Below are 26,835 nucleotides of genomic sequence, written 5' to 3' on the forward strand. Positions count from 1 at the left end.
CACTGTGATCTAGTGGGCATCCCTGGTGGCTGAGACTGGTGGTAAAGAAACTGCCTGCAATGCTGGAGACCTGGTTCAATCCCTGGGTTGGGAAGATCTCCTGAGCAAGGGGATGGCTACCCTCTCCAGTGTTCTTGCATGGGAGAATCCCATGGATAGAGGAGCCTGGCAGGCTACAGTGTGTGGGGCAGCAAAGAGTTGGACAACACTGAGCGACTAACACTTTCACCTTCAGACCGCTGTGAAACCCACATTTCCATGATGTAGGAAATCCTATCATCATATAAAACTCTTCCAAGTCCCATCTTAGTGAATGAGCCCTTCCCAAGAAGCAACCACTAATATAATTTCCATTAAAAAGGATTACTTTTGTCTATTCTAGATGTCATATAAATGAAATCATACAATTTTTACTTTTGTACATCTGATTTATTTAACTATGGTTAAATGGTATGGTTGTTATGATCCATCCTATTGTTTCAGGTACCATTATTTTGTTCCATTTTATTGTCAAAATTATTCAACTATATATATAACTATATAAATAACACAGCCTATTTTCTATCTGTTTTAAAGATGATGGGCATCTGGACTGTTTCTATGTTTTGACTAATATGAAAAAGATGGTATACATTACACACAACAATTTTTATGTATATAATTTAAACTTCTCTTTGAAAAATGCCTAGGAAAAGAATTGCTATATCATAATGCAAATTATGCTTAACTTTTTAAAACTGCTAATGCTATTCAAGGATTTATTACTTTATGCTCCCACTGGGAGTTTGTAAGTTCCAGGTGCCCCACATTTCCTACAGTTTTTGGTGACGTAAATCATTTTCATGAATCCATTTTAGTGGGGATCTTGTGGACTTAACTGTTGTTTTAACTGGCATTTCCCTGATGAACAGTGACATTGAGTACTTTCTTATGTGCTTATTGGCCATTCACATACCAGTGTCTGTACAAATCTTTTCTCTATTTTTAAAAATTGGCTTGGTTGTTATTTTATTACTGAGATGCAAGAGTTATTTATACCATCAGGATATAAGTCATTTGTCATAATATGTGAGAGGGTATTTTCTTCCCATCTCTGGCCTATTTTCTTAATAGTTTCTTTTGAAGAACAAAAGCTTTTAACTTTCTTAAAATTGAATTTATCCATATGTAATGGCAACTTTTGTTTTTCATAGATTCATTAAGAATATGTCATCAGAGAATAATAATAATTGTACTTCTTTCTTTATAATCCACAGGATTTTCTTTTTCCTCATTTCACTAGTGGAAACTGCAGGAGGTATAATGCTGAATGGCTGTGATGAGAAAGGACATCTTTCTCTTGTCAGTCTTGGGAAGGAAAGTGTTCAGTACTTTACTATTAAGTAGGTTTTTGTTTTTGTGCTTTATCTGATTGACCCCTTCTATTTCTAAAATTGATGTTAAATTGTAACCAATGTATTTTTTAAACTGTAGTGGGGCTTCCCAGGTGGCACTAGTGGTAAAGAACCCACCTCCCAATGCAGAAGATATAAGAGATGCTAGTTCATTTCCTGGGTCGGGAAGATCTCCGGGAGGAGGGCATGGCAACCACTTCAGTATTCATGCCTGGATAATCAAATGGACAGAGGAGGCTGGTGGGCTATAGTCTATAGGGTCAAAAGAGTCAGACATGATTGAAGCGACTTAGCACAGGATTTTTACTGTAGTAACTGAAATATTAATATTCTTTTTCTTTTGTAATCTAGTGATTACATTAATTGCTATTTGAATGCTAAACCAACACATTTTTAGATACAATCTACATGATTATTTGTATTATTCTCTTTATATATTAGTGGAATTGATTTGATAACATTTGTTAGGATATCTGTGTCTATGATTATAAAGGATATTGGTATAAATTTTCATTCCATGTAATCTATTATCGTGTTATTTTGCTACTAAGGTTATGGTGGCCTTGTAGTATAAATCAGAGTTTCTTCTTCTCTTTAATATTATTAATTTTGTTTGTGTGTCTAGGATTGACATTGTTTATTCCAATAGATTTGATAGAGGTCACTAGTGAAGTCATCTGGACATGTTTCTTTTGGAAATTTTGAAATGATGAGTTCATTATCTTTAATTAATATTAAGGTATTCATCTTCAAATTTTTTCTTATGTTTTGATAAATTGTGTTTTTCAGTAAATGTGTTCATTTTACTTGTCAAATATATTTGCATAAAGTTGCTCATAAAACCCTTTCACTGTCCTTTTAAGTTTATAAATTCTTCAGTAATGGTACTTCTTTCATATCTGATGTTAGAATTTTTTATCATTTTTTTAATCATCCCTTTTAGAAATTAACCAACTTTGTTAATGTTATTAAAAACACATTTTTGGATTGTTTAAGTCTCACTGTTGCTTTTGTATATTTCATTGACATATGTTCTCTTTTATTATTTTCTTCCTCCTGCTTAATGTTTGATTTCTATATGTTCCACATATCCTCATTCCCCTATTCTTTTCTTGCATTGCTTGCAATAATTCAATTATTTTATGGCATTTAGAACTCACTAAAAGTTCTTGGCCAGCTATGAACAGAACAGTATCATTAAATTGTCTGAATCATGGAAAAAGACCCTGATGCTTGTAAAGATTGAGGGCGGGAGGCGAAGGGGGCAACAGAGGATAAAATGGTTGGATGGCATCACCGACTCAATGGACATGAATTTGAGCAAACCCCAGGAGATAGTAAAGAACACAGAAGCCTGGTATGCTGCAGTTCATGTTGTTGCAAAGAGTTGGACATGACTTAATGACTGAACAATAAAAACAACAAGCTTGTATTTAATGATTTGATTCTTAAAACTTTCCCTTTGGCATTGCAAAAGGGAGAAGGGTACATAATATTCTACTGCTATTAAACATGCAATTTCAACATTTTTGGCAACAAAATAAATCAAGAAATATATATATATATAAAATATATAAAGAAGTATAACTTTCATTATTTGAAGCCAACAAGATTATGTACATAGAAAATTCAAGAGACTCTAAGATAATTATTAAAATAAATAACTGAATTTAGCAAGGTTGATATACAAAGTCATTTGCATCAAAACAAATAGGAAATAAATACATTAAAATAGATAGGAAATAAAACTTTAAAAATGATACTATTTACAATGCCAAGAATAAAAACAACAAAATTCTCAAATACTCAAAATAAATCTAATAAAAGATGTTTAAGATCACTCTGTTGAAGATCACAAATTGTTGTGAAAGAAATTAAAGAAGACAAATAAATGGAGGGATAGAAAATGCCAATAATTGGATGATTTGCAGATTCAATTCAGTCCAAATAAAAATTTCAGGTTTTTTTAAGAGTCCAAGTAGAAATTGATAAACTGCTCATAAAATATATATAGAAATACATGGGGCCAAGACCAACCAAGGCAAGATTGAAAAAGGAAAAAGAAAAAATCCTTGCTCTACCAGATTCCACACAATTTTATAGTAATTGAGACATAGTAGTATTAACACAGGGATAAACAAAGACAAATGGAAGAGAAATGAATCCAGAAATAGATTCACATGTATTTGATCCTTTAATTTATGACAAATGTGATGAGGCAGTGTAATGGGAAGTAATGGTAAATTTTATCGGTGGTAATGATTTAACTAGATATGCAAATTAAAAACCAAAACATTATCTTTAGTCCTATCTCAAACCACACAGAAAAGTCAATTTCAAATGAATTACACATCAAATATTTAGGTAACACAATGAAACATTTAGCAGGACACATAAGAGAATATTTTTATTATTTAGGTTTAAGACAATTTTTCTTAAAAAGGATAAAAAAGATTTCTTAAATTCCTTTTTTTTGGGGGGGCGGATAATTTAGGCTGCATCAAAATGGAGGATTTTCCTATTCATTATAGAATGGCATGAAGACTGTGAGAAGGTAAGCCACAAAGTAGAAGAAAAATTTTTAATAAATATATTAAATAAATGACATATCAAATACATAAAGGACTCTACAAATGTAGAAGAGTAAAACACAAAATGTGGGAAGTGGGCCAAGACTTGAACAGGTGATTGCCAAAAACAGATAATCGAGTGGTCAAAATCTTTTGAAAATTTACTCAATTCACAAATCATAAGATAAATGCAATTTAAAATCACACTATGATTCCATGACACCAATTAGAGTGTTTAAAATGAAAAATACATATGACATTAAGTGCTGACAAGAACATGGAACAAATGGAATGCTTGCAGAAGTGTAAATTGGAAATTGTTTGGTATTAGATATCAACATCTTCTTATCCTATGGTTATTAGGTACATATGTGATAGAAGGGGCTTCCCTAGTGGCTCATCAGTAAAGAAGTCTGTGTGTAATGCAGGAGCTGCAGGAGAGGCGGGTTCAATCTCTGGGTTGGGAAGATTCCCTGGAAGAGGGCATGGCAACCCACTCCAGTATATTCTTGCCTGGAGGATTCATGGACAGAGGAAACTGGTGGGCTACAGTCCACAGGGTCACAAATAGTCAGACATGATGGAAGAGACTTCGCATGCATGCATCTAATAGAAATATTTTCACCAAAAGACTGGTCCAAAAGTACTGAGAGCAGAATTTTTTCACACAATGGTCTCAAACTGGAAACAACTCAAAAATTCATAGCCAAATAATAATTCTGTTCTATGCATACAATGGTATATTATACTAAAAATTTTAAAGATCTTGCTATACATAACAGCATATGAATATCACAAACATAATATTGGGACAGAAATCTAGAAATAAGTTGTACTGTATATAATTCCATTAAAACAGCAAAACTAGTATAGGACGTTCAAAGTCAGAAGTCACATTTTAGCGAGGCTGTGAAAGAGTGGCAAGGGAGAAGCCTCCTGAGAGCTGCTGCTGCTGCTAAGTCACTTCAGTCGTGTCCGACTCTGCGCAACCCCATAGATGGCAGCCCACCAGGCTCCCCCGTCCCTGGGATTCTCCAGGCAAGAACACTGGAGTGGGTTGCCATTTCCTTCTCCAATGCATGAAAGTGAAATGTGAAAGTGAAATTGCTCAGTCGTGTCTGACTCTTAGCGACCCCATGGACTGCAGCCTACCAGGCTCTTCCATCCATGGGATTTTCCAGGCAGGAGTACTGGAGTGGGGTGCCATTGCCTTCTCCGTCCTGAGAGCTATTAACATTAAATCTCTGCTTCTCAATCAGGGTGCTACAGACACAGATGTGTCCACTTTGTAAAAGTCCAATAAGGTATATACTTATATGCTGATGATTTCTGTTACACTTCTTAAAATAGTCATATTTTATATTACATTTTTAAGATAGTGTTTTAATATACCCAGATTATATTATTGCCAGGCAAGAGGATACTGTGTGACAATAATATATTACAACTAATAACAAAAGCACAGGGACACCAAGTCTAGATTACCATTACTGTGAGTGGAAAAAAAGATTAAATTTTGTTATGAAGTGAACATCATTTCTCTGAGCACTCACACCAAATAACTTCTAAATTAACAGACCAACTGCAATCAATTACATGCCTCGCTTTTCAGGTTTTCCTACTTCCGTCAGAATAAATTAATAGTCAATGTGAAATGAAATGAAATGTGCCATGGTAGAAACAGTCCTTCAAAATAAGTTTCAGTAAAGAAAGTCAGTATTTAACCCATAGTGTATGAAGATAAGCCCTTTTGACCACATATACACTCTCTATTTCCCACACACATATACACACACAAACAGGATAAATTAGGAGAAAGGTTAGAATGATTGATAAAAGCTACAGAAATATCTATTTTTTATTTTCCATCACCTTACTTTCATGTCTTGGATAATCTGACAGGTTATCTTCTAGTGCTACGGGAAACATGGAGATTGTATAGGACTTAAGAGCACCATACATGAAAAAAATTGTGTTTATTTGGCTGTGTTCATTGACTCTGTGGGCTCAATGGATGACCTGGGAGAGGCAGTACATCTTAGTACATTAATATTTACTACTAGAGTAAATATTACATTTCAAAATTAGGAAGCACGTGGAAAAATTTTAACAAATGAAGTGAGACATGTTGGCAAATGGAGTATAGAGCTTCAGAGGAATGAGTCTAAGATACTGAGTAGGTGAACAATTGAGACTCACAGAGAAAGATCATTATAACCCAGGAGACAGGAGCTCATAAGTACGGACCACAGAGAAGAGACACTGCTCAAAGGTGAGGGACAGGGAGGCCTGGCATGATGCAGTCCATGGGGTTGTACAGAGTCGGACACAACTGAGTGACTGAACAACAACAACAAAAGCTGGGCTACTTGATACATTTTTCCAAGATGCAGAGAAACAAGCAAGTCAGGTTAAGAACAACTGACAGCTGAAATTCTAAGAAATGTGTCAAGAATGATTAAAATCTGACATCAATGTTGTGTCAAAATGTACAGTGTTATTGGAAATTAACTATGTGTGTGTGCCCACATCAGTGTATAGCTTTGTGACTCTTTCTAGCTGGCTATAAGGGAAACCTTTACCTAGGCCAGATTTTCTCAAAGCATCACTATTTATACTTTGGACCAGGTATTTTTTAATATGAAGGTTGCCCAGTATATCGAGTGGTATTTAACAGCATCCCTGGCCTCTACCCTTTAGACGTCAGTGGCACATCACACTCCTCATCGTAACAATAAAAAATGTCTCATGCTAAGTCACTTCAGTCGTGTCTGACTTTTTGCGACCCTATGGACTGTAGCTCACCAGGCTCCAATGTTTATAGGATTCTCCAGGCAAGAATACTGGAGTGGGTTATCATTTCCTCCTCTAGGAGATCTTCCCCTAACAATCTAACCGATGTCTGTTATCTCCTACATGGGCTGGTAGGCTAGGGCTACCTGAGAAGCCCCAAATGACTCAGTACATTGACAAATGTCTTCTTAAGAAATACTGCCCCCAACTGAGAACCACTGATCTATGCAGATAAATAAAATGCTACTCTCTTCTATCTGATTTTTTGCAATGGGCTCACATCATCCACTCAATGATGGCATAAACTTGAATGTGAATTGTGTTATCCCTGTGCATATTAACTAAATAACTGCATGTGGGGCAGAAATGATAGAAAGAATCATGGGAAGACCAATCCTAATGTTTCCATGACTGAAAAAGTTCTCTAATTAGAAAATAAGTAGCTGATTTTTTTCATTAGCTTTTAAAAGTATTTTCCTACTTTTTGGATTTTGGAAGTTAATTAATTAGTTTTGGAACAAATTTATGAACTTTACACAGATAAATTTTCTCTTACTTATCACTCATATTTGATTGATTTTAACAGATACATTTTTGCTAAGAAGGATTGGAGCGACTGCGTTGATTTCCACGCACATGGAATTTTCAGAAAACTATATTTGCTGAGACAATAAGATTTAAAAAAAGAAAAAATACAAAAGATTCTTTGAAAGCTAAAATTAAGAAATCATCTTATCGAGTCCAGATGAGTTATAATACACGAATTAGGTTGATTATCTCTATTTAGAGATGTCCTGAAGCATTTAGAAAAGGCACTAGTGTTAGAAAAATATTGGATGGAAACCAAGGAGAAACAGAAAACACAGTAAACATGAAATTGACTAATTCAATAAGATTTTTATATAAAATCTTGTGCAACTCAAGACTGCAAAATATTAACTTTTAGGCATTATTTCAAAATTGCAAAATAAAATGCATCAGATCAGATCAGATCAGTCGTTCAGTCGTGTCCGACTCTTTGCGACCCCATGAATCGCAGCATGCCAGGCCTCCCTGTCCATCACCAACTCCCGGAGTTCACTCAGACTCACGTCCATTGAGTCAGTGATGCCATCCAGCCATCTCATCCTCTGTTATCCCCTTCTCCTCTTGCCCCCAATCCCTCCCAGCATCAGAGTCTTTTCCAATGAGTCAACTCTTCGCATGAGGTGGCCAAAGTACTGGAGTTTCAGCTTTAGCATCAGTCCTTCCAAAGAAATCCCAGGGCTGATCTCTTTCAGAATGGACTGGTTGGATCTCCTTGCAGTCCAAGGGACTCTCAAGAGTCTTCTCCAACACCACAGTTCAAAAGCATCAATTCTTTGGCGCTCAGCCTTCTTCACAGTCCAACTCTCACATCCATACATGACCACAGGAAAAACCATAGCCTTGACTAGACGAACTTTGTTGGCAAAGTAATGTCTCTGCTTTTGAATATGCTATCTAGGTTGGTCATAACTTTCCTTCCAAGGAGTAAGCGTCTTATTACCTAATTTCTGAAAATATTTACTATCAAATATGAAAGTTAAGCACAGTTATTTTTCTTTTAAAAAGCTATTAATAGTTTCTGATATTTCATAAATAAGAAAATGGAGAAAGTTCAAAAAGTTACTTAACATCAATATTCTGAGCAGAAAAGGAAAGAGGAACATCATTTCTACATATGAAAGGATTCTCACTTTTCAAAGACCTTCTCAAATGCCACCTTCCTGGGAATTTTCCTCTGTCTTCCTAATCAGAATTAACTGTTTCTTCACCTGAGCTTACAACAGCACATTGCCTATTCTACCGTTAAGTTGTGATCTTCCTCACAGTTTATGGAGTGAGTTGCCCTGCTTATTGTCTCCCTGTAAGTTTAAGAACTCGAGGGGTTCAGGGACTGTACTCATTCCTTTTCTGTCCCTTACAGCAACTGATACAGATCTAGTGTGGAACAGAAATCTTTTAAATATCTACTGAAAGTACCATTTGCATTTATCTTCCTGGTTTAACATTCTAAGGTAAGAAACTAAAACAAAATTTTTAAAAAATAATTTAGTTTGAAAGTTCAATGCTTTTTAATAATTGTATCTGTACAACTATGTATTTGTAATCACATATTTGTATAAGCAAATTTGTAAACAAAAATAAAGTGTGATTAAGTCAGATTTCATTCCAATCCCAAAGAAAGGCAATGCCAAAGAATGTTCAAACTACCACAAATTGCGCTCATCTCACTTGCTAGCACAGGAATGCTCAAAATTCTTCAAGCCAGGCTTCAATAGTATATGAACCGTGAACTTCCAGATGTTCAAGCTGTATTTAGAAGAGCCAGAAGAACAAGAGATCAAATTGCCAACACGGGTTGGATCTTCAAAAAAGCAAGAGAGCTTCAGAAAAACATCTACTTCTGCTTTATTGATTACACCAAAGCCTTTGACTGTGTGGATCACAACAGACTGTGGAAAATTCTTCAAGATATGGGAATACCACACCATCTTACTTGCCTCCTGAGAAATCTGTATGCAAGTAAGAAGCAATAGTTAGAACTAGACATGGAACAACAGACTAGTTCCAAATTGGAAAAGAAGTACATCAAGGCTATATATTGCCACACTGCTTATTTAAGTTATATGCAGAGTATATCATATGAAATGCCAGGCTGGATGAAGCACAAGCTGGAATCAAGATTGCTGGGAGAAACATCAATAACCTCAAATATGCAGATGACATCACCCTTATGGCAGAAAGTGAAAAAGAACTAAAGAGCCTCTTGATGAAAGTGAAAGAGGAGAATGAAAAAGTTGGCTTAAAACTCAACATTCATAAAACTAAGATCATGGCATCTGGTCCCATCACCTCGTGGCCAAATATGGGGAAACAATGGAAACAGTGACAGACTTTTTTGGGCTCGACAATCACTGCAGATGGTGATTGCAGCCATGAAATTAAAAGACGCTTGCTCTTTGGAAGAAAAGCTAAGACCAACCTAGATAGCATATTAAAAAGCAGAGATTTTTTTTGCCAACTGGACCAAGAAAGGGTGGTCCATTCAAAGCTATGGTTTTTCCAGTGGTCATGTATGGACTATGAAGAAAGCTGAATGCCGAATAATTGATGCCTTGAAATCTGGCATTGGACAAGACTCTTGAGAGTCCGTTGGACTTCAAGGAGATCCAACCAGTCCATCCTAAAGGAAATCAGTCCTGAATATTCATTGGAAGGACTGATGCTGATTCTAAAACTCCAATACTTTGGCCACCTGATGCAAAGAACTGACTCATTGGAAAAGACCCTGATGCTGGGAAAGATTGAAAGCAGGAGGAGAAGGGACGACAGAGGATGAGATGGTTGGATGGCATCAACAACTCGATTAATATGAGTTTGAGCAAGCTCTGAGAGTTGGTGATGGACAAAGAAGCCTTGTGTGCTGCAGTACATGGGGTCACAAAGGGTCGGACAAGACTGAGCAACTGAACTGAAGTCACAAATGGGCACATGGTATCTTTTGATAGTGTAGAATCACAGACTTTTAGTGCAAAAAGTACTTGAAAATTAGGAACTGTAATTTCTTGCTGTTGAGGAAAGTAAGCAGAAGCCTCTTTATTCGTAGTCTGGGAGCTAATTTAAAGGAAGCCATGTCCATATCATAGGTCTTTTTTCCTGCTATGCTTTACTGTCTGCAGACTGTTTAATCCATATAGACTAAGAGTGGTGAGACAGTAGGCCTGGGAAATAAGTACCTCCCATAACAACAGGATAAAAAATCTGAATCAGGATTTTTCAAATTAATATTATTGTTTTGGTTCTATGTTACAACTGTAGAATATCCAAAAATGAAACAAACAAAAAGATATATAAATGCCTTCAAAGAAACAGAAGAAATTTAAAAGTAATGTACTTGAATAAGCTTCTTTTTTTCTGGCTGTTAACAAGTAATTGACTTTTAAAGCACTACTACCAAGTGATGCATCTCCTTTTGACTAAAGTATACGTGACAGATTCCAACTACTAAGTGGGACAATCTAAGTTTTAATAAAATAAGATGTATGACTAAGCTGTCTGTATATAATTATGTAAATTAATTATAAGATTATACAATATCCAGATAAACTTTTTACATGAAATTGTATTTTATAATTCCTCCTGTGTTATTTCAACAAACAAAGGAAGTTAGATTTATTTCATTTGTAAGAGAAAAGTGAGTTATCTGTATTCAGATGAGAACTACCAAATTGGTAATTTTTACATTTTGTATAGCCCTGATTAATTTTTAAAAAGATAATAATGAAACAATTTCAGAGCTACACAACATAATACACTAAAATTCTCTATGGTGTTTTGGGGAGATGTAATTACTACAGAATATTAAATTGGGAAAATAGAAATAGAGCATTTAATCTACATGAGTAATTGGGACACTTGCACACAGCAAACAGTTTAGCTGTTGGAGAATGTTAAAGGATTAGGTTTTTTTTTTTTTTTTTTACAATTTCAGCTATTATCATTACAGTTTTTATTATTGAAAGATTATAGAAGAAATCTATTGATGACTGGAAATTTAATTTGATTAATCTAAATGCTTGGGAAGAACTGGGCTCACCCTGTAATCGGTAATTCACAAGTAATTTACATTTAGAAACACACTGGGAGATAATAAGATCAAATCTTTCTGGAAAATTAACAATCAACCCTGAATTTCTGATCAATAGCTTATAGATATATACCTTTCAGCAAAAACAATGAACACACTTTATAGTTCTTGTTTTGTTCCTTGTTTATACTAGATTTCTTATTTGTGCAGCTATATTGTATCCTTGTCTTTCATAATTCAATTGATCTCTTATCATTAATAGAAATTATTTAACAATTTTGTACAATAATCTGTAAGACTGCCAATAAAAGTAGCAGAGTCCTGCTCAGTCCTTCAAATGTAATATTATTTAGAAAAATCCTAAACTACAAACAGTATGTTGATTAGAACTTGAAGTATGTCCACCATCACTGGAAAAAAATACTGATTAACAAAAACATGGGATTTCCTCCAATCAAAAATTATTGTATATAGGGCAGGGAAATAGTGTAATGGGAAGGACTATACAGTGTTGGGGATCTTTTTCTAATGTGTATAAAAATGTATTCAATTTACAACCCAGAAAGAATTCTTAGTAAGTTTTTGGTAAGGCAAGGGTAGAGGAAAATAGAAGGACATTAGTCAGTTCAATTTGGGGACAGGGGGAGGAGTTATACATTTTAAAAAACTTGGCTGAATTTTGAAAGGCGTTATGGTACATTGGTTAAGACAGTGGCCCTTGAGCCATACTATATGGGCTTTGAAACTCAGCTTCACTGATTAAATAAGGCTTGTACTTGGGCAAAGTTATTTCACTGCTTACTCCAGTTTTATTATTCTTTAAAATAGGGATAATAATATTTTTTACTTCATGAACATTTCAGAATTATCAAAAACTTCTTGTATATGGTGTACCTGGTAGCCTAGTACATGATGAATGCTCAAAATGATAAAATTACTATTTCTTAAACAGAACCAGCATACTCAAAAAACTAACATTTTTTTAATAGAATTTTATAATTATAAGATTTTTTTCGGTAATAATCCTAAAGATCATTTGGAAATATTAGCAGTGCTAATATTTGATATATTACCACTAAATGAGTTCTGAACAAATATGTTTAATATAAAAACTCAAGTTTTTAAAGATCTTAGTCCTTTCATGTGGATATACTAGAATTAGGTAAATCTATGCTTTTCAGAGCAGAGGGTTATGATATTCCTGGAGGTTACAGTATATTTTTGTTCAGTTAGGAAAGTGTAAATTCATGCTTTGCTGAATACATATTGACTTCTTCCATAAAAGTTAAATCTATTTCAATATTGACAAGATATTTCCTCCATATTAGGAATCTGAGATCATAGCCAACAAAGATAAACTGGAGAAATTCTACAATTCAAAGAGGACATCTGTTCAGGACATCAATTTTGCAGAAGCCATGGTTCAACATAGGAGTTGATGAAATTAAGGAGGAAAAGGGAAAGACAGAGGCATAAATGTGCATTGAGGCAGCATTGGAATATGAATGAAGAATATGGCTTGTTGTGGTGGCTCTAAAACACATCTGCAGACTCTCTGACTCATATCCCTCCAAAAGGTGAAAATATTTGATCTCCTCTTGGAACCAGGCCAATCTTTGGCATTGACTTGATGAATAGACAATAGCAGTAATGATATAACTTGACTTAAAAGGATAGAAACACTCTAGTCTGGGAGCCTGTACAAGTCTGGGACCTTGAGGCTGCCAAGAAGAGAAACCATGTAAAGAGGCTATTGAAAATGAATGAGAAAAATGAGAGACCAATAGATAACAGACAGAGAGACTGATCTAAGGAGCCCAGCTGTTTTAAATTTTCTGGTCCAGAAACCAGACATTTGATTGGAAATGCTTTGAAGATGCCAGCCCTATTATCTTCTGAGTGCAATTATATGAGACCCTGGATGGCTCAGTGGTAAAGAATTCACCTACCAATGCAAAAACCACAGGAGATACATGTTTGATCCCTGGGTTGGAAGATCCCTTGGAGATGGGCATGGCAACCCAGTATTCTTGCCTGGATAATCCCATGAACAGAGGAGCCTGGGGGGCTACACGCCATGGGGTTGCAGAGTCAGACACGACTGAGCATACACACATACAGTACTAGATATTTTAGCTAAGTTTGCAAACCCCCGGATTTGTGAGTAAATAAATAAATTATATCATTTCAAGCTATTGTTTTGTAGTGGCTTATTACACAGCAATGGATAATTAGGACAATGTGGCCTTTCAAATGAGTAGTCATCACATAAATGTTTACTATGATTTAACATGTTACAGAATTTCATAATTTTGTTTGATATTATTTAATATATACTCAAGAGTATCAACAGGCAACAGAAGTCCAGAAGAAATAATAAAAAATGATGAATTTATTCAACATTTATTTATGAGAATCTACTATATGATAAGCAATTTTTTAAACTCCAGGTATATGTCATTGATAAACCTGAGAAATAGACAATTTCTTTGTTCCTATATACAGTGCCATGAAACAGACAGACAGTAAGTTGTTTAAATGTATAAAATAACTCCAGGCATTTATGTGATAAGAAGAAAGAATAGATCATTCAGTGCATTAAGGGTTGATTATCTAAGATAGGGGAGTCAGGGGAGATATTTCTCTGAAGACGGTATTTGAAAATTAACATCCCAGGCCGAAAGAACACCAAATGTTTAAGTCCTGAGTTGTGAAGAAGGACAAGAAGAATAATGTGTCTAAAGCAGAGTGAGTAAAGAAGAGAGTGACATGAAATGACCAGGCGAGGAATGTGAATTCCATTTTAGGTAAGTGGGAAGCCATGGGAGACCTGATCAGGAGAATGAGATAGCTCTCGAATGAGTGTAACAGAGATGGTTTACAGTTGACCAAAACCCATGCCCTCTTACACCTGGCACCCAATGGTGTGACTATGTACCAACAGAACAGACTTTGTAGCCAACAGAACAACAGAATGTGATTGGAACTAATACATATGCAACAGATAGAAGTCTTCCATGTGTGCCCATTCAAGCTCCTTCCCACTTCCAGCTGACAGGGATGGAGGCAATACTCAGAGCAATCTTAGAAGCCATAGATTGAAGATGACAGAAACATCATCACCCTAGGTGCCTAATGACTGCATGAAACAGACTCTCTACTCCTACATGCACCCATTTCACACACCAATCCCATATACAATGCCACTGCCAACATAATCAACTAGGGAACATCTTAAAGACTTCCATGATAAAAACTCGATTTTTGTTTTGGATAATTACATGTATGGGTCTATTTGTTATCTCAGCCTCTTGTTATTGTTTAGTCCCTAAGTCATGTCCAACTCTTTTGCGATGCCATGGACTATATCTCAACAGGCTCCTTTGTCCATGGGATTTCCCAGGCATGAAGACTGGAGTGGGTTGCCATTTCCTTCTTCAGGGGATCTTCCTGACCCAGGGATTGAACCTGCATCTCCTACATTGCAGGCAAATTCTTTACCACTGAACCACCAGCGAAGCCTTGTCTACTTTATATAACTCAGCCTAGTCCACCTTATATAATATAGTGGATAAACAGCCTCTTCTAAAACAGAGGCTGAACTGGAAAGAAGATTAATAAAGGGACTATTTCAATCAATGAGGGGAAACATGCCGATAGCTTACACAAGGGTGGCAACAGTGAACTTGGCAAGACATGGTCCCATTCAGAGTATAGTTCTAAGGTAGACCCAAAAGGACTTACTGATGATCACATAAGAACATCAGCTAGAAATTCTGAAAGTTCTTATAATCCTTCTATACTCTTGTGAAACCAGATAATAGAATAGACTTTTCCTGATTCACTCTTGACAGAGGAAAAAATCCACAGAATTTCACAATGAGTGTAAGGCAAATCTCCTTCTTATGCAGAATTTTCAAAAGTGAAAGAAACTCCATTCTATGATTCTAGGGATTTATAGCTAATTAAGCACAGAGATGGGGAAACAGTGGAAACAGTGTCAGGCTTTATTTTTGGGCTCCAAAATCACTGCAGATGGTGGCTGCAGCCATGAAATTAAAAGACGTTTACTCCTTGGAAGGAAAGTTATGACCAACCTAGATAGCATATTCAAAAGCAGAGACATTACTTGGCCAACAAAGGTCCGTCTAGTCAAGGCTATGGTTTTTCCAGTAGTCATGTATGGATGTGAGAGTTAGACTGTGAAGAAAGCTGAGTGCCGAAGAATTAATGCTTTTGAACTGTGGTGTTGGAGAAGACTCTTGAGAGTGCCTTGGACTGCAAGGAGATCCAACCAGTCCCATTCTAAAGGAGATCAGTCCTGGGTGTTCTTTGGAAGGAATGATGCTAAAGCTGAAACTCCAGTACTTTGGCCATCTGATGCAAAGAGTTGACTCATTGGAAAAGACTCTGATGCTGGGAGGGATTGGGAGCAGGAGCAGAAGGGGACGACAGAGGATGAGATGGCTGGATGGCATCACCGACTCAATGGACGTGAGTTTGAGTGAACTCCAGGAGTTGGTGATGGACAGGGAGGCCTGGCGTGCTGCAATTCATGGGGTCACAAGGAGTCGGACACGACTGAGCGACTGAACTGAACTGAACTGAAGCACAGAGAAAAGTATCAAAGATGAAAGTTGACTGGAAACATATCTTTGAATAAAACTGTGAGATGATGCTTCTCAGGCCGAAGGCAGCCGGGAGCCTATTTCATCTCAGGCCTATTTAGGGGCATTTCATGGGACCAGCCAAAGCACTGAAATATTTTCGTTGAAATGATGCCTGGACATATCTGAGGAAATCAAAACCTCTGTGACCATAGGCTAGAAGTTGCTACCCTGGAATCTCTGTGCTCTCGCAGCATTTATTGGTAAGCACTTCTGCCTACAGCGGTGAGTCACACAGGGAGGAGAGGTAATATGGGCTTCTTGTCTTGGGCTCTTGTTGAGCTGGCTGCCTCGAGGAGAGAGAAGCCTTCAGCAGACAGGCAGGAGGGATAAGGTACAAAATGCTCAAGGAATATGGCACAGTGATAGTCTTGGGACAACGCATGACTAGAGATCTCTCCTTGGCACACATTTGTGTATCTCTTCTAATTTGTTGTCATTTAGTCATTAAAGTCACGTCCAACTCTTTTGCAACCCCATGAACTGTAGGACTTCCCATATGGCTCATTGGGTAAAAGAATCCACCTGCAATGCAGGAGATGCAGGCAGATGTGGGTTTAAACACTGGGGTGGGAAGATACCCTGGAGGAGGGCATGGCAACCCACTCCAGTATTCTTGCCTGGAGAATCCCATGGACAGAGGAGCCTGGTGGGCTACAGTCTACAGGATTACAAAGAGTTGGACATGACTGAAGTGACTGAGCCTGCATGGACTGTAGCCCACCAGGTCCTTCTGTCCAGATTTCCTAGGCAAGAATGGGTTTAACATTTCGTTCTGCAGGGGATCTTCCTGACCCAGGGATTGAACCTACATCTCCTGCATTGGCAGGCAGGTTCTTTACCACTGAGCCATCATGGAAGAGTCCATTAATGTGCCACAGAAGAAAAACAAAATTATATTGAGAAACCTTCCTATCCTACCCCAAGCCAGGAATATCAGAATCTGGCTATCAGGTCAGGGACAGGTTGGTAGAGAGAAGGGCAGAGAGTAAATAGACAAACAATTAGAAGCCAACCAGACTAGCCCCCTGTTCCCTTGCCCACTGAAGATCTCTAGCCCAAAGTTGCCCCAAGCTGTGCAGGGGAGAAAACTTTCCATTACATCAGGTTCAGTTCATTTTAGTTCAGTATCTCAGTCGTGTCCCATTCTTTGCAACTCCATGAATTGCAGCATGCCAGGCCTCCCTGTCCATCACCAACTCCCGGAGTTCACTCAAACTCACGTCCATCGAGTCCGTGATGCCATCCAGCCATCTCATCCTCTGTCGTCCCCTTCTCCTCCTGCCCCCAATCCCTCCCAGCATCAGAGTCTTTTCCAATGAGTCAACTCTTCGCATGAGGTGGCCAAAGTACTGGAGCTTCAGCTTTAGCATCATTCCTTCCGAAGAACACCCAGGACTGATCTCCTTTAGGGTTTGTATTACTATTTTGCAGCACGCATACAAAACTCTGAACTAAACGTATGACTGTTATTTGAATGCACTGCAGGACTCTATTTCTAAAAATGAACCAAAGGTCCATGGGATCTGCCTGACTTTTTTTTTTTTTTTTTTTGCAGGGCAAAATTCAGCCAATGAATAAAAATTTTAAAAACTGCAGGCCACTAAAATATAGTAAGTCTTGATCATGTTATGAACCATGCTTGCTCAACACAGTGGCTCATTCAATTCATAACAGAAGAGAAATGTGGGCATTTCTAAATACAGTGACTCACAACAACAGAGAACTTTGGGTGGGAAAGTGGAAACTGAGCTCAGCCACCAACATGTACCTAGGACAACAGCATAATTTTCTTATCAAATGTATGAAGGAACTTGTTTTCTGACTTGGGAGAAATGTAGCTTAATCACTATAATCTCTTAAAAGATGATAAGAAAAGAATTGCGGCTCTGTTTCTGAATGTCCAACAAAACATTAAAACCTATGAGATTCCTCTTCAGTTTTGGAGTTCACTATCTACATAGATGGTTAACTACATTATTTAAAGTGTTTTCTATTTTTAAAAAAGCAAATGACACATTCAGAAATGTTTCTAGAATTTATTTTTTCCTGTCTGCTCCCTATTATTTTATTTTGTCCATGGATATTCTCAAATGATAGTGGAAACTCTATGCATAGACTATCCTCATGCTTGCTTAGAAAACCTGGTCTGTGGCTCTTGATTTAATTATGGAAAGGAATGGGGGAAAATGAACCCAGAGTTCTATTTGTGTATCCATGACACAATTAATCTAAGATATGGCAGAGTTCTACAAATTCAAAAGACTTGAAAATAATTTATTTGCTATAATAAGAAGAAAACCATTTTTTCTTTAACTGAATTTCTTGCCCTTTGTGGCAGAAATCAAATGCCTCATATTACTGTAGCAGTTTTTCTCCTCACAATTTAATCTAGGACTTGTTAACCAAGGCTATTTCTATATTCAGCAAGATTACATACAAACTCAATTTTATGAATTATGTGAATGCTACTGCTGAGAAATTCTACTGGTAATATGACTATGCAAATGGACACCAGGTAAATTAAAGGCATAAAAGAGGATTTATAAATTGAAGAAATACATTATAAGGGTTTATTTATTTTAGGTCATTCATGTCAAAGCTGAAAACTATCTTTAGTAAGAACACAGATGAAAACTGCTAGATGGGCTAGGAAGAAGCAAATCATTCTAGAAGTATATATTTGCTGTGAATTGACTGAGTTCTTTATGGAGGGTCCCTGAGCAACACCACTATGATGGACACTTTGCCACATATGCAGGAATTCAATACAGTTGCAGATGACTCTATGATTGAACTAGATTTAGAAACTGAAATGACCATAGTCACGAAAGATTGATGTGAAAACTGACTTAGAAGTTGGGTTGGTTCCGAGTCTGAAGTTTTAGGAACAATTTAATCAACTGATTTTCCTTGTTATACATGCTAATGGCAGATATATGGTTTATATGGTTTAAAAGCAAACCTGAGTATGAACAATACTTCTTTCAGTAACATTTGGTTTCATAAGACAACATTGCAGTAGCTTAATAGGCATGAAGTTTTATTTTATAATGATCCTAAGATAATGGTCTATTTGACAATTACTAAGTACAATCGCTAAATACATATTGTATGAGTACAATTTTGTGGCAGATAATGCAATATCTACAGTGTCTTGGTTTACATTGTAACATCTTGCGGTATTTTGAATAGAGTGTATTTTTGACCAAATAGTATATTTCTGATAGTTTAGATGGTAACAGATAACTATGGTCACTAAAACTACTAGTCTATGTTCACAAAATCACAAGTGTTTATCTCAATATACCCAATTATATTTTGTTGCCATCATAATCTTCCATCATGAGAAATTTTCATTTGTCTACTAGAAGAGGCCCATATGGATATCTATTTTAACTTTAGAGGCACAGGTATCCATCCTCAATCCCGAAGCCAGAGCCAAGCCAGTAAAGTAAGACAAGAAGAAGCATGCGCTCCTTGCACAGTGACTTTACCTTCTCTGAAATGGGAAGTTAGCATCTCCTCCACATGCAGCGCCAGTGCACCAGCTATAGAAATCACTGCTATTGACTTAGTGGTACGTACTGTTTACATCAATTGCTCAAATAAACTTTACCTTTTCCTAACTCTAACTTTTCCATGACTTTAGCTAATCTCAGTCTGTTAAAACTCTACCCAGCCTACAAGACCTAATTCAAATCATTAGATATTCCCTAATAATATCTGCCAGAAACTACTATAATTTTTATTTTTATGCCCATAGCTTTTGCCTATCCTTGCCAAACACTGTATCATATGGCTCTAAATTGATACATTTACTTTTCACTCTCTGACAGTAGAATCCTTGAGTACAAGGAAATGTATAGATTTCAATGTAATCCCACAGTTTAAGGTTCTTCACATAATAAGGATTCAATAAATGTTTATTAAACATTAAATTGATACATTTGTTAAATCCTTAAAATTATACCCAATCTGTATAACAATGCATAATGTTCTATGCCACATTTGGGTTTTAAGCTTTTTTTTTTTAGATAAAACTATTCCACAGTATCACTAAGAATGTGTTATGAAAACTATTCAAAGCAAATATAAAGCAGTGTTATTAAGACTCAGAGATATTAGGTTGCTTTTATAAATAAAGAACATTATTTACAAACATTATTTGCTTTATCATAGCCTGGCTAACCTAGAAATTTACACTGTAACATTCTCTAAGCAAACTTACCTCTCACAATGATGTTGGTGGACTTTTTTGCAGGGTTTCCCACATTATTATTGGCAATGCAGCTGTAAGTGCCAGCATCTTCTGAGGTGATGGCAGGTATGGTCAAAGTTCCTCCATTCAAAACAGTCTTTTCAGGCAGAGTCCCAAAGGACCTGACCCATGTGAGAGAAGGTACAGGCTCTCCTCCTGTCGTGACACATACTAATGTTATGGCCTCTCCAGGATTTACAACAATAGGGTCATCCACCAAGAGTTTAATTGACGGAGACGCTAAAAGACAAACAAAAGAACATGCACCTATTTAGATCTACTAGAGCTAGACTTCAACAGTATGCTTCATATTTACACAAACAATTAAAATGAAATACTGTTCTCTTGTGCCAAAGTCTTATTGTATTGATCAAATTTAAACCTTATAGAATGGTTATTTATTTTAATTATATGGCATAAACCTGTGGAATTTTACTAAGAATCTTACACATGGAGAGGGGAATTAAATTTTATGTATTCTTGAATTATTGCTTCACAATTAGAAAGATGAGAAGAATTAAAGTTTTAAAACAAAAATCCCTTTCTCTTTTAATGTTGACAATCACCATTTGTTTTTGTCCTTCCAGGTATAAATATTGAAGTTGTTTAGTTCTTGTATTCTCATGGTCAAGATCATCCTCAGGTCAAATGATACATATTTTGCAAACTGAACACAATCAAGTAAGGAAAAAGATTGCCAGAGGTTTTTATCAGGCAGTGGGCCTGGTTTTTCATCTTGAAAGGAATAACAAAATCATGTAATTTAAAGCATCTCCAATATTTCAGCTCTAACCTCTGTTCAGAAAGTTTAGGCAGTGTGAGTTCTCATAACTACTCTTTTAAAACTTAGAAGCAAATAAACTGCTTTTCAAAAATAGTCACCAAACTATGATGGCTACCACTCCAACATTTGGGTTATACTGATCTCCCCAGTGAAAGTAAGTTGTTCAAAAATTTTCATATACAAAAAATGTAGATAAATATTCATTCAATAAAAAATGCTTTACTGCAGACTTTTCATCAAAGAAAGTAGAAACTGCACAAAAATCTGTTCAGACACAGTACTTTCTTTTCTGCTTATATCACAGTGTCAGTCTATGTAGCACATTACTAAATAAGAACAGAGGAAATGCATTATGTTAATATTTGAGTTCATACATTCAGAAATATTTGAGGCCAAATTTAAAACTGAAATCTATCCATATTTGGAATACAAAGTGTTCAACTGTACTGTGTAACTGCTTTTAGATATTAATTTCAGCTCAGAGTTGGAGAGAGTTTTTCTCAGAATGTAAGGTAAACTCCCTATGGGGTTCAGTATTCTGCCTTGATGGAATATATATATATTCAAATGAATATATATATATATTCCACTGTATATATATATATCTTGCCTTTGGGGACATAGGTGTGCCTTGAGGGCATTTTACTAAGTGAGATAATTAAGAGACAGATCCCATATGATCTCACTCATATGTGGAGTATATATAAAAAATAAACAAAAAGCAAAAGAAATGTACAAGCCACCCCCCTCCTCCACAAAAAAAATGTAGATATAGAGAACAGAGTGCTGATTACCAAAGGGAAAGGAGTAGGGGAAGGGTGAAATAAGTAAATGATATCAACTGTATGCTGATAGACGGAAACAAAATTTTGGGTGGTGAGCTTGCTGTAGGGTATACAGAAGTAGAAATATAGTATTGTACATATGAAACTTATAGACTATTATAGGTGAGTGCTGTCTCAATAAAAAACAAATTTAAAAAGATGCCAAGGTAGAATAAGAAAACAATTCCATGTTACAATTATGGTTCTGTGTAATGGGGATAGAATGCCTGGGTGACCTTTTTAAGCATTGTTGGCCTTTCTAACATCATTGTAAGTAATATACAAGTTTTCAAAGTATTTTAATTGCCCTTCTGAGGTGCTGACTACTAAAATCTATGATTAAAAACCTGTTGAGAAAGTCATAAAATAAAAATGAGACAAAAGGCACTGCAGAGTTTGGTAGAAAAGAAAGTATTTCAAAATGCTATTTAATATTGCTAAACTGATAAAAAGATACTACTAATGAAATTTTTAAAAAAATAGATAGTATACTTATTTATTGACACAGCATTATGAAACAGTAGTAGAAATTCTTACAGCCCAGTTTGAGGTAAACAGTATAATTTTACAAAGGTATTTAGTTAAAACACAAGTCTAGAAAGTCCAATAGTTATATTAATAAGACTCATTTGTTTTACACCATGTTTTAGTAAATTAAAAATCCCAAGGCCTAAGGACCATTAATAGTATATGTTTAGATTATGGAAACACACAACGGTGATATTAAGTCAAGAAATATTTGCCTCTGAAATTGACTTGTATAAGGATGAGTTGTTTTAAATATACTTGTATATTTTGAGGACACATAATAAAAAATGTATTAATTTTGCTTTACATTTTTAATTTGGAAGTTGAAACTATTGTTTTTCCAAGATTCAGCATTTTTTTAGAGCCTTTAAAATCTCAGGCAAAAGTGAATTGCAAGTGAATGGTATTATTTTAAACAGTGTTTTTAAACTCTTCGACCACATTGATTCCGTGCGCTGTTTCTTATTTTGTACTTTCATAGGTAATTAGGAAACTAAGAAAAATTGATCTCATCACATTAAATCATGTACATGGCTGAGTGTTCTTTAAATGTCTATTGCATGCTTTGCTTGAACTACTCCATCATTACATAAGAACAAATGTACAAAGCCACTGAGATCATCAGCTTCCTTATAACCGTGAGACAAGAGCATTGGTCAAAACCATGTTGCAGGATCTAGACATCCAGTCATTCTTCACAGCAACATGTGAGAGACGGATTACTATTTGAAGTTCATTTTTAAGTTAATAAAAAAATGAAACACAGAAGTTAAAAAGGGACAAGAGAAAAACAGAGTGGACAGTATGTTAGTTTTTATTTGGAATGTTCATCAAACCAATGTAAAAAGTAGAAAAAGGTGAACTACATAAAGTAAACAAAGGCAGTTAAAGTTAAGTGAAGAAGCATCGAATGGATGATGGATGAAACTAGGGGGAGGAGGGAAGGGAGGGAACATATGTTTACATATAGCTGATTCACCTCATTGTACAGCAGAAACTAACACAACATTGTGAAGCAACTCTACCCTAATTAAAAAATAAAATAAACATCACATCTGATTTTAAACATGTTTATAGTTATCACCAAATGGCTCAAATTACATAAAAATTATTCCAACGAAGTCCGTTTTTAACATGACACACAATACCAGCCATAAATTCTCTATGTACACAGTGCTCATAAATAAGTGCCCATCTGACTTTCAGAATGAGAATCTTGCCAGCACTCAATGATGGAAGGCATGGGTCATCATAGCAATTGTCTCAGAGACTTGACTCTTTCTTAAGATCAGTATGTCAACATTCTAGCATGTTTGATATGCTCTGTGGTGCAAATACAGTAGATAGATAGATCTATAAATTATTGGTCCTGGGAAGGATGCGATGAAGTATAATGACAGGCAAACAAAGAGAAAGAAAGGAAAAAGAAAGGAAGGGAAAAGAAAGAGAGGAGAGACCAAACAGTCTGTGGTTTTTATTTTCCAAAATCCTAAACCCTTTAATAACTATAACATGGAAAGTATATTTTAGGAAATCTCTCTGAGGAAGAGAACTCTTCCCAAGTTCTCTTCAGCTCCTCCCCTCCCGGCAAACAAAAAGAAAAGTTTTTTTGGGTTGAGCAACAGTTACTTCAGTGGATCTGCGACAGAAAGAGGACTGGCTTCTTGGCTCCCACACCAAATCCCAAACATTTGGATATTCAAGAGTAAAGAGGATCTCTGTGTCCCTTCTTGGTTGAGGTCGCTAAGTGTGACTGGCTAGACAGACATAGTGAGTCCATGGGGCAGGCTCCATGCCTCAGGGTAACAGCCCCAGCCCCAGATGATGGAATGAAAGAAGCGGAGAGATAGGTCAGAACTGAATGTGACAAGACAATTGGAATGAAGGAGATGTTAGGTGATCCATGCCCTTCAGAGATCCAAGTCTCATGTCCCACACCATGGTGAAATAAAAGCAACCCCTAGAATTTAAACAAAATCTGGTGGAAATGGGAAATCCATGTTACCAATTTCTGAAATTATGGCAAAATAGATAGTTGAAATAAAAATGAAGTTAAATTATAGAATAATAAAGATATATTTCTTTCAAACCTGAGTTTGTAGGCAGGGATTCATACCCATTAATTTTAGTGAGTCAGTTCCTCATGAGGTCCTCTGGATGGGCAATACAAAGGTTTAGCTTGGGGTTAATTAAGAATACATTCTGTAGGAAGAAAATACTATTTTAGCCAAGGTCAGTGACTTTTTTTGGTGCTTTGTTTGGCTATTACCTAACATAATAGCTTGCTGAAAATAAACATTTCTTAAAAAAATGAAAACAATGCAATGATAATCATCTTATATTTTTAGAGATTTAGCCCTCCATGGATCTGGGCAATTTTTAAAAAGGAACTTAGATTTCTATCCCTGACTCTGAGTAAATGGATGTGAAGTAGTTAACTACAGTAAAAGCTGCCATTTAGATTGAGTTAGAAATACCCTAAGACACATAATTCCTTGATTGAAAGGAAATTGACTATTGAGTCACAGAGAAAAATCAAAAGGAAAGAAGAACATAAAAATCAAACCAAAAAAAGAAAAGAAAAACAACCACCACCACCAAAACTCACAAGAAAGAACTACAATAAAAAATCCACAGCTAGGATGGTATTTGTCTTAGCTTGAATCCTCCCCAAATCCGGTCCTGATATAAGTAGATCATTAGGGTGAAGATCCCAGGAAGCATATTGAAGGAGTAGAGAAGAGATAAAGAAAGGGAAAACATTCAGTAATGGAACAGGAATGAGTTGTGGTCACTGTAGGAAACCTGACTCCCTGCTGTTGGGAACCCTCTGGGAAACTAGAAAGAACACATCCTAGAACTTTCCCTCTGAAAAATGAGGAGGCCGACTGGGGTGTTTATCTACCAACCCCTGTCCCTCATTAGTTAAGGACTATTCTATGGGTTTTAACGTCCCAACATTCTCCGTTGTCTGAACACATTGATTAGTCTAGAGAGAGTTTTCAGACAGAAGGACATAGAAAAGAAACTGTCAAAAGAAACAATAACCTCCAGAGCAAGGCAGTCACAGTCTCCTAGGGCACCCTTTCCGTGTAAGTTCAATGACCAATAGTTGGCCACATGGAGATAATGTGAAAAGTATACAGAAAAAATAAGGAAAAATCAGTGGTGAGTTGGGGCACATTTACTCATCAGGATATAAGCACAAAATAAAATGAGTAACAGCACAGCATGAATAAAAGGAAGAGGAAGTGAAAATATATACAATTAACTTTTTGTTTCTTTTCCAAGGATCTACATTTTTCAAACTGAAAGAATATTCACATGCTAGACAAACCAAGTCCAGCTTCTATATGGAGAGACATGCTATATATACAGATTTGAGGAATAAAATTTCTCTTGCAAAAAGAAGTCATTTAACTGAGATACAAGAATCACTATATTTTTGTGCATTTCATTGAAATTCATTTAAAACAGACATTTCAATGAACATTTCATATAATAAAAAATGAGAGAATATATTAGAAGTTGATTTGAAAATTCAAAATAATCCACCTATGTAGTTGAAATTATTATTCTAATATTATCATTATTGACAAGTTGATTGATTCTCATGAAGTCCAGGAATGATGTATTACTAGGAAATTCTATAAAACAATGCTCCAGGATATGACAATATTTGAATAGCAATCATAAATAGTCTCTAGAGCATGAGAGAGCCTTTGCTACATATATAGAAGCTAACAAGCATTTTTCACTTTTTTTTAAAATGTCCATAGCACAGACAGTCCTGCAAATGATTGAGAAAGCAGAGTAAATATGTTGCTTCATGGAACATAAAATTTTCCTAAAAGAGACATTCTGCATAATAGCATCAGTTCCAAAAAGAGTTTCACTAGATAGGTTTTGTTTGATTAACAAAATATTATTTATTGCTTATTTTTATTGTTACTAGGAATAAATGCTTTTAGATATTGTTTGTTCTGCCCAGTATAACACTTTTCAACATAGTCATTTAATACGTATTTATTGAGCACCTACTGTGTATCAAGGCCTGTGATAGGTACCTGGAATATAACAGTGAACAAAACAGCCAGAGCTCCTGCACTCAGTTTTACATCCTAAAAGGACAAAAACCTGTTATCTCTCATTGTCTTCGGTGACTTCACATATATAAATCACCTCCTGTTCTCTGATTTTGTGTGCATTTGTTATTCTTGACCAGAATATTTATGCCATCACAGAACAATGAGTAAAGAAATTTGCCAACAGGTATTCTTCAATGAAATCAGACTTTATAAATTATAACAGGTTTTATATATATCTGAATCCAGTCATTAAACAAGATAACAGAAAAAAATAGAACTACAACTTGCTTTCCAAGGTGAGTAAAAATACAAAA

The 26,835-nt window shown here is 35.9% G+C and overlaps 1 protein-coding gene across 1 annotated transcript in view; it reads right to left on the reverse strand.

Moving 5' to 3' along the window:
- Positions 1–26,835, reverse strand: part of MDGA2 (MAM domain containing glycosylphosphatidylinositol anchor 2) — a 913,329-nt gene that overhangs the window by 303,166 nt on the left and 583,328 nt on the right. Inside the window, exon 6 of the mRNA XM_061430940.1 lies at positions 20,268–20,537. Within this exon, the coding sequence (XP_061286924.1) occupies positions 20,268–20,537 (270 nt within the window). The remainder of the gene's footprint in view (positions 1–20,267; positions 20,538–26,835) is intronic.

Source organism: Bos javanicus, chromosome 10 (assembly GCF_032452875.1).
Source record: "Bos javanicus breed banteng chromosome 10, ARS-OSU_banteng_1.0, whole genome shotgun sequence".
In the NCBI taxonomy this organism is placed as follows: Eukaryota; Metazoa; Chordata; class Mammalia; order Artiodactyla; family Bovidae; genus Bos; species Bos javanicus.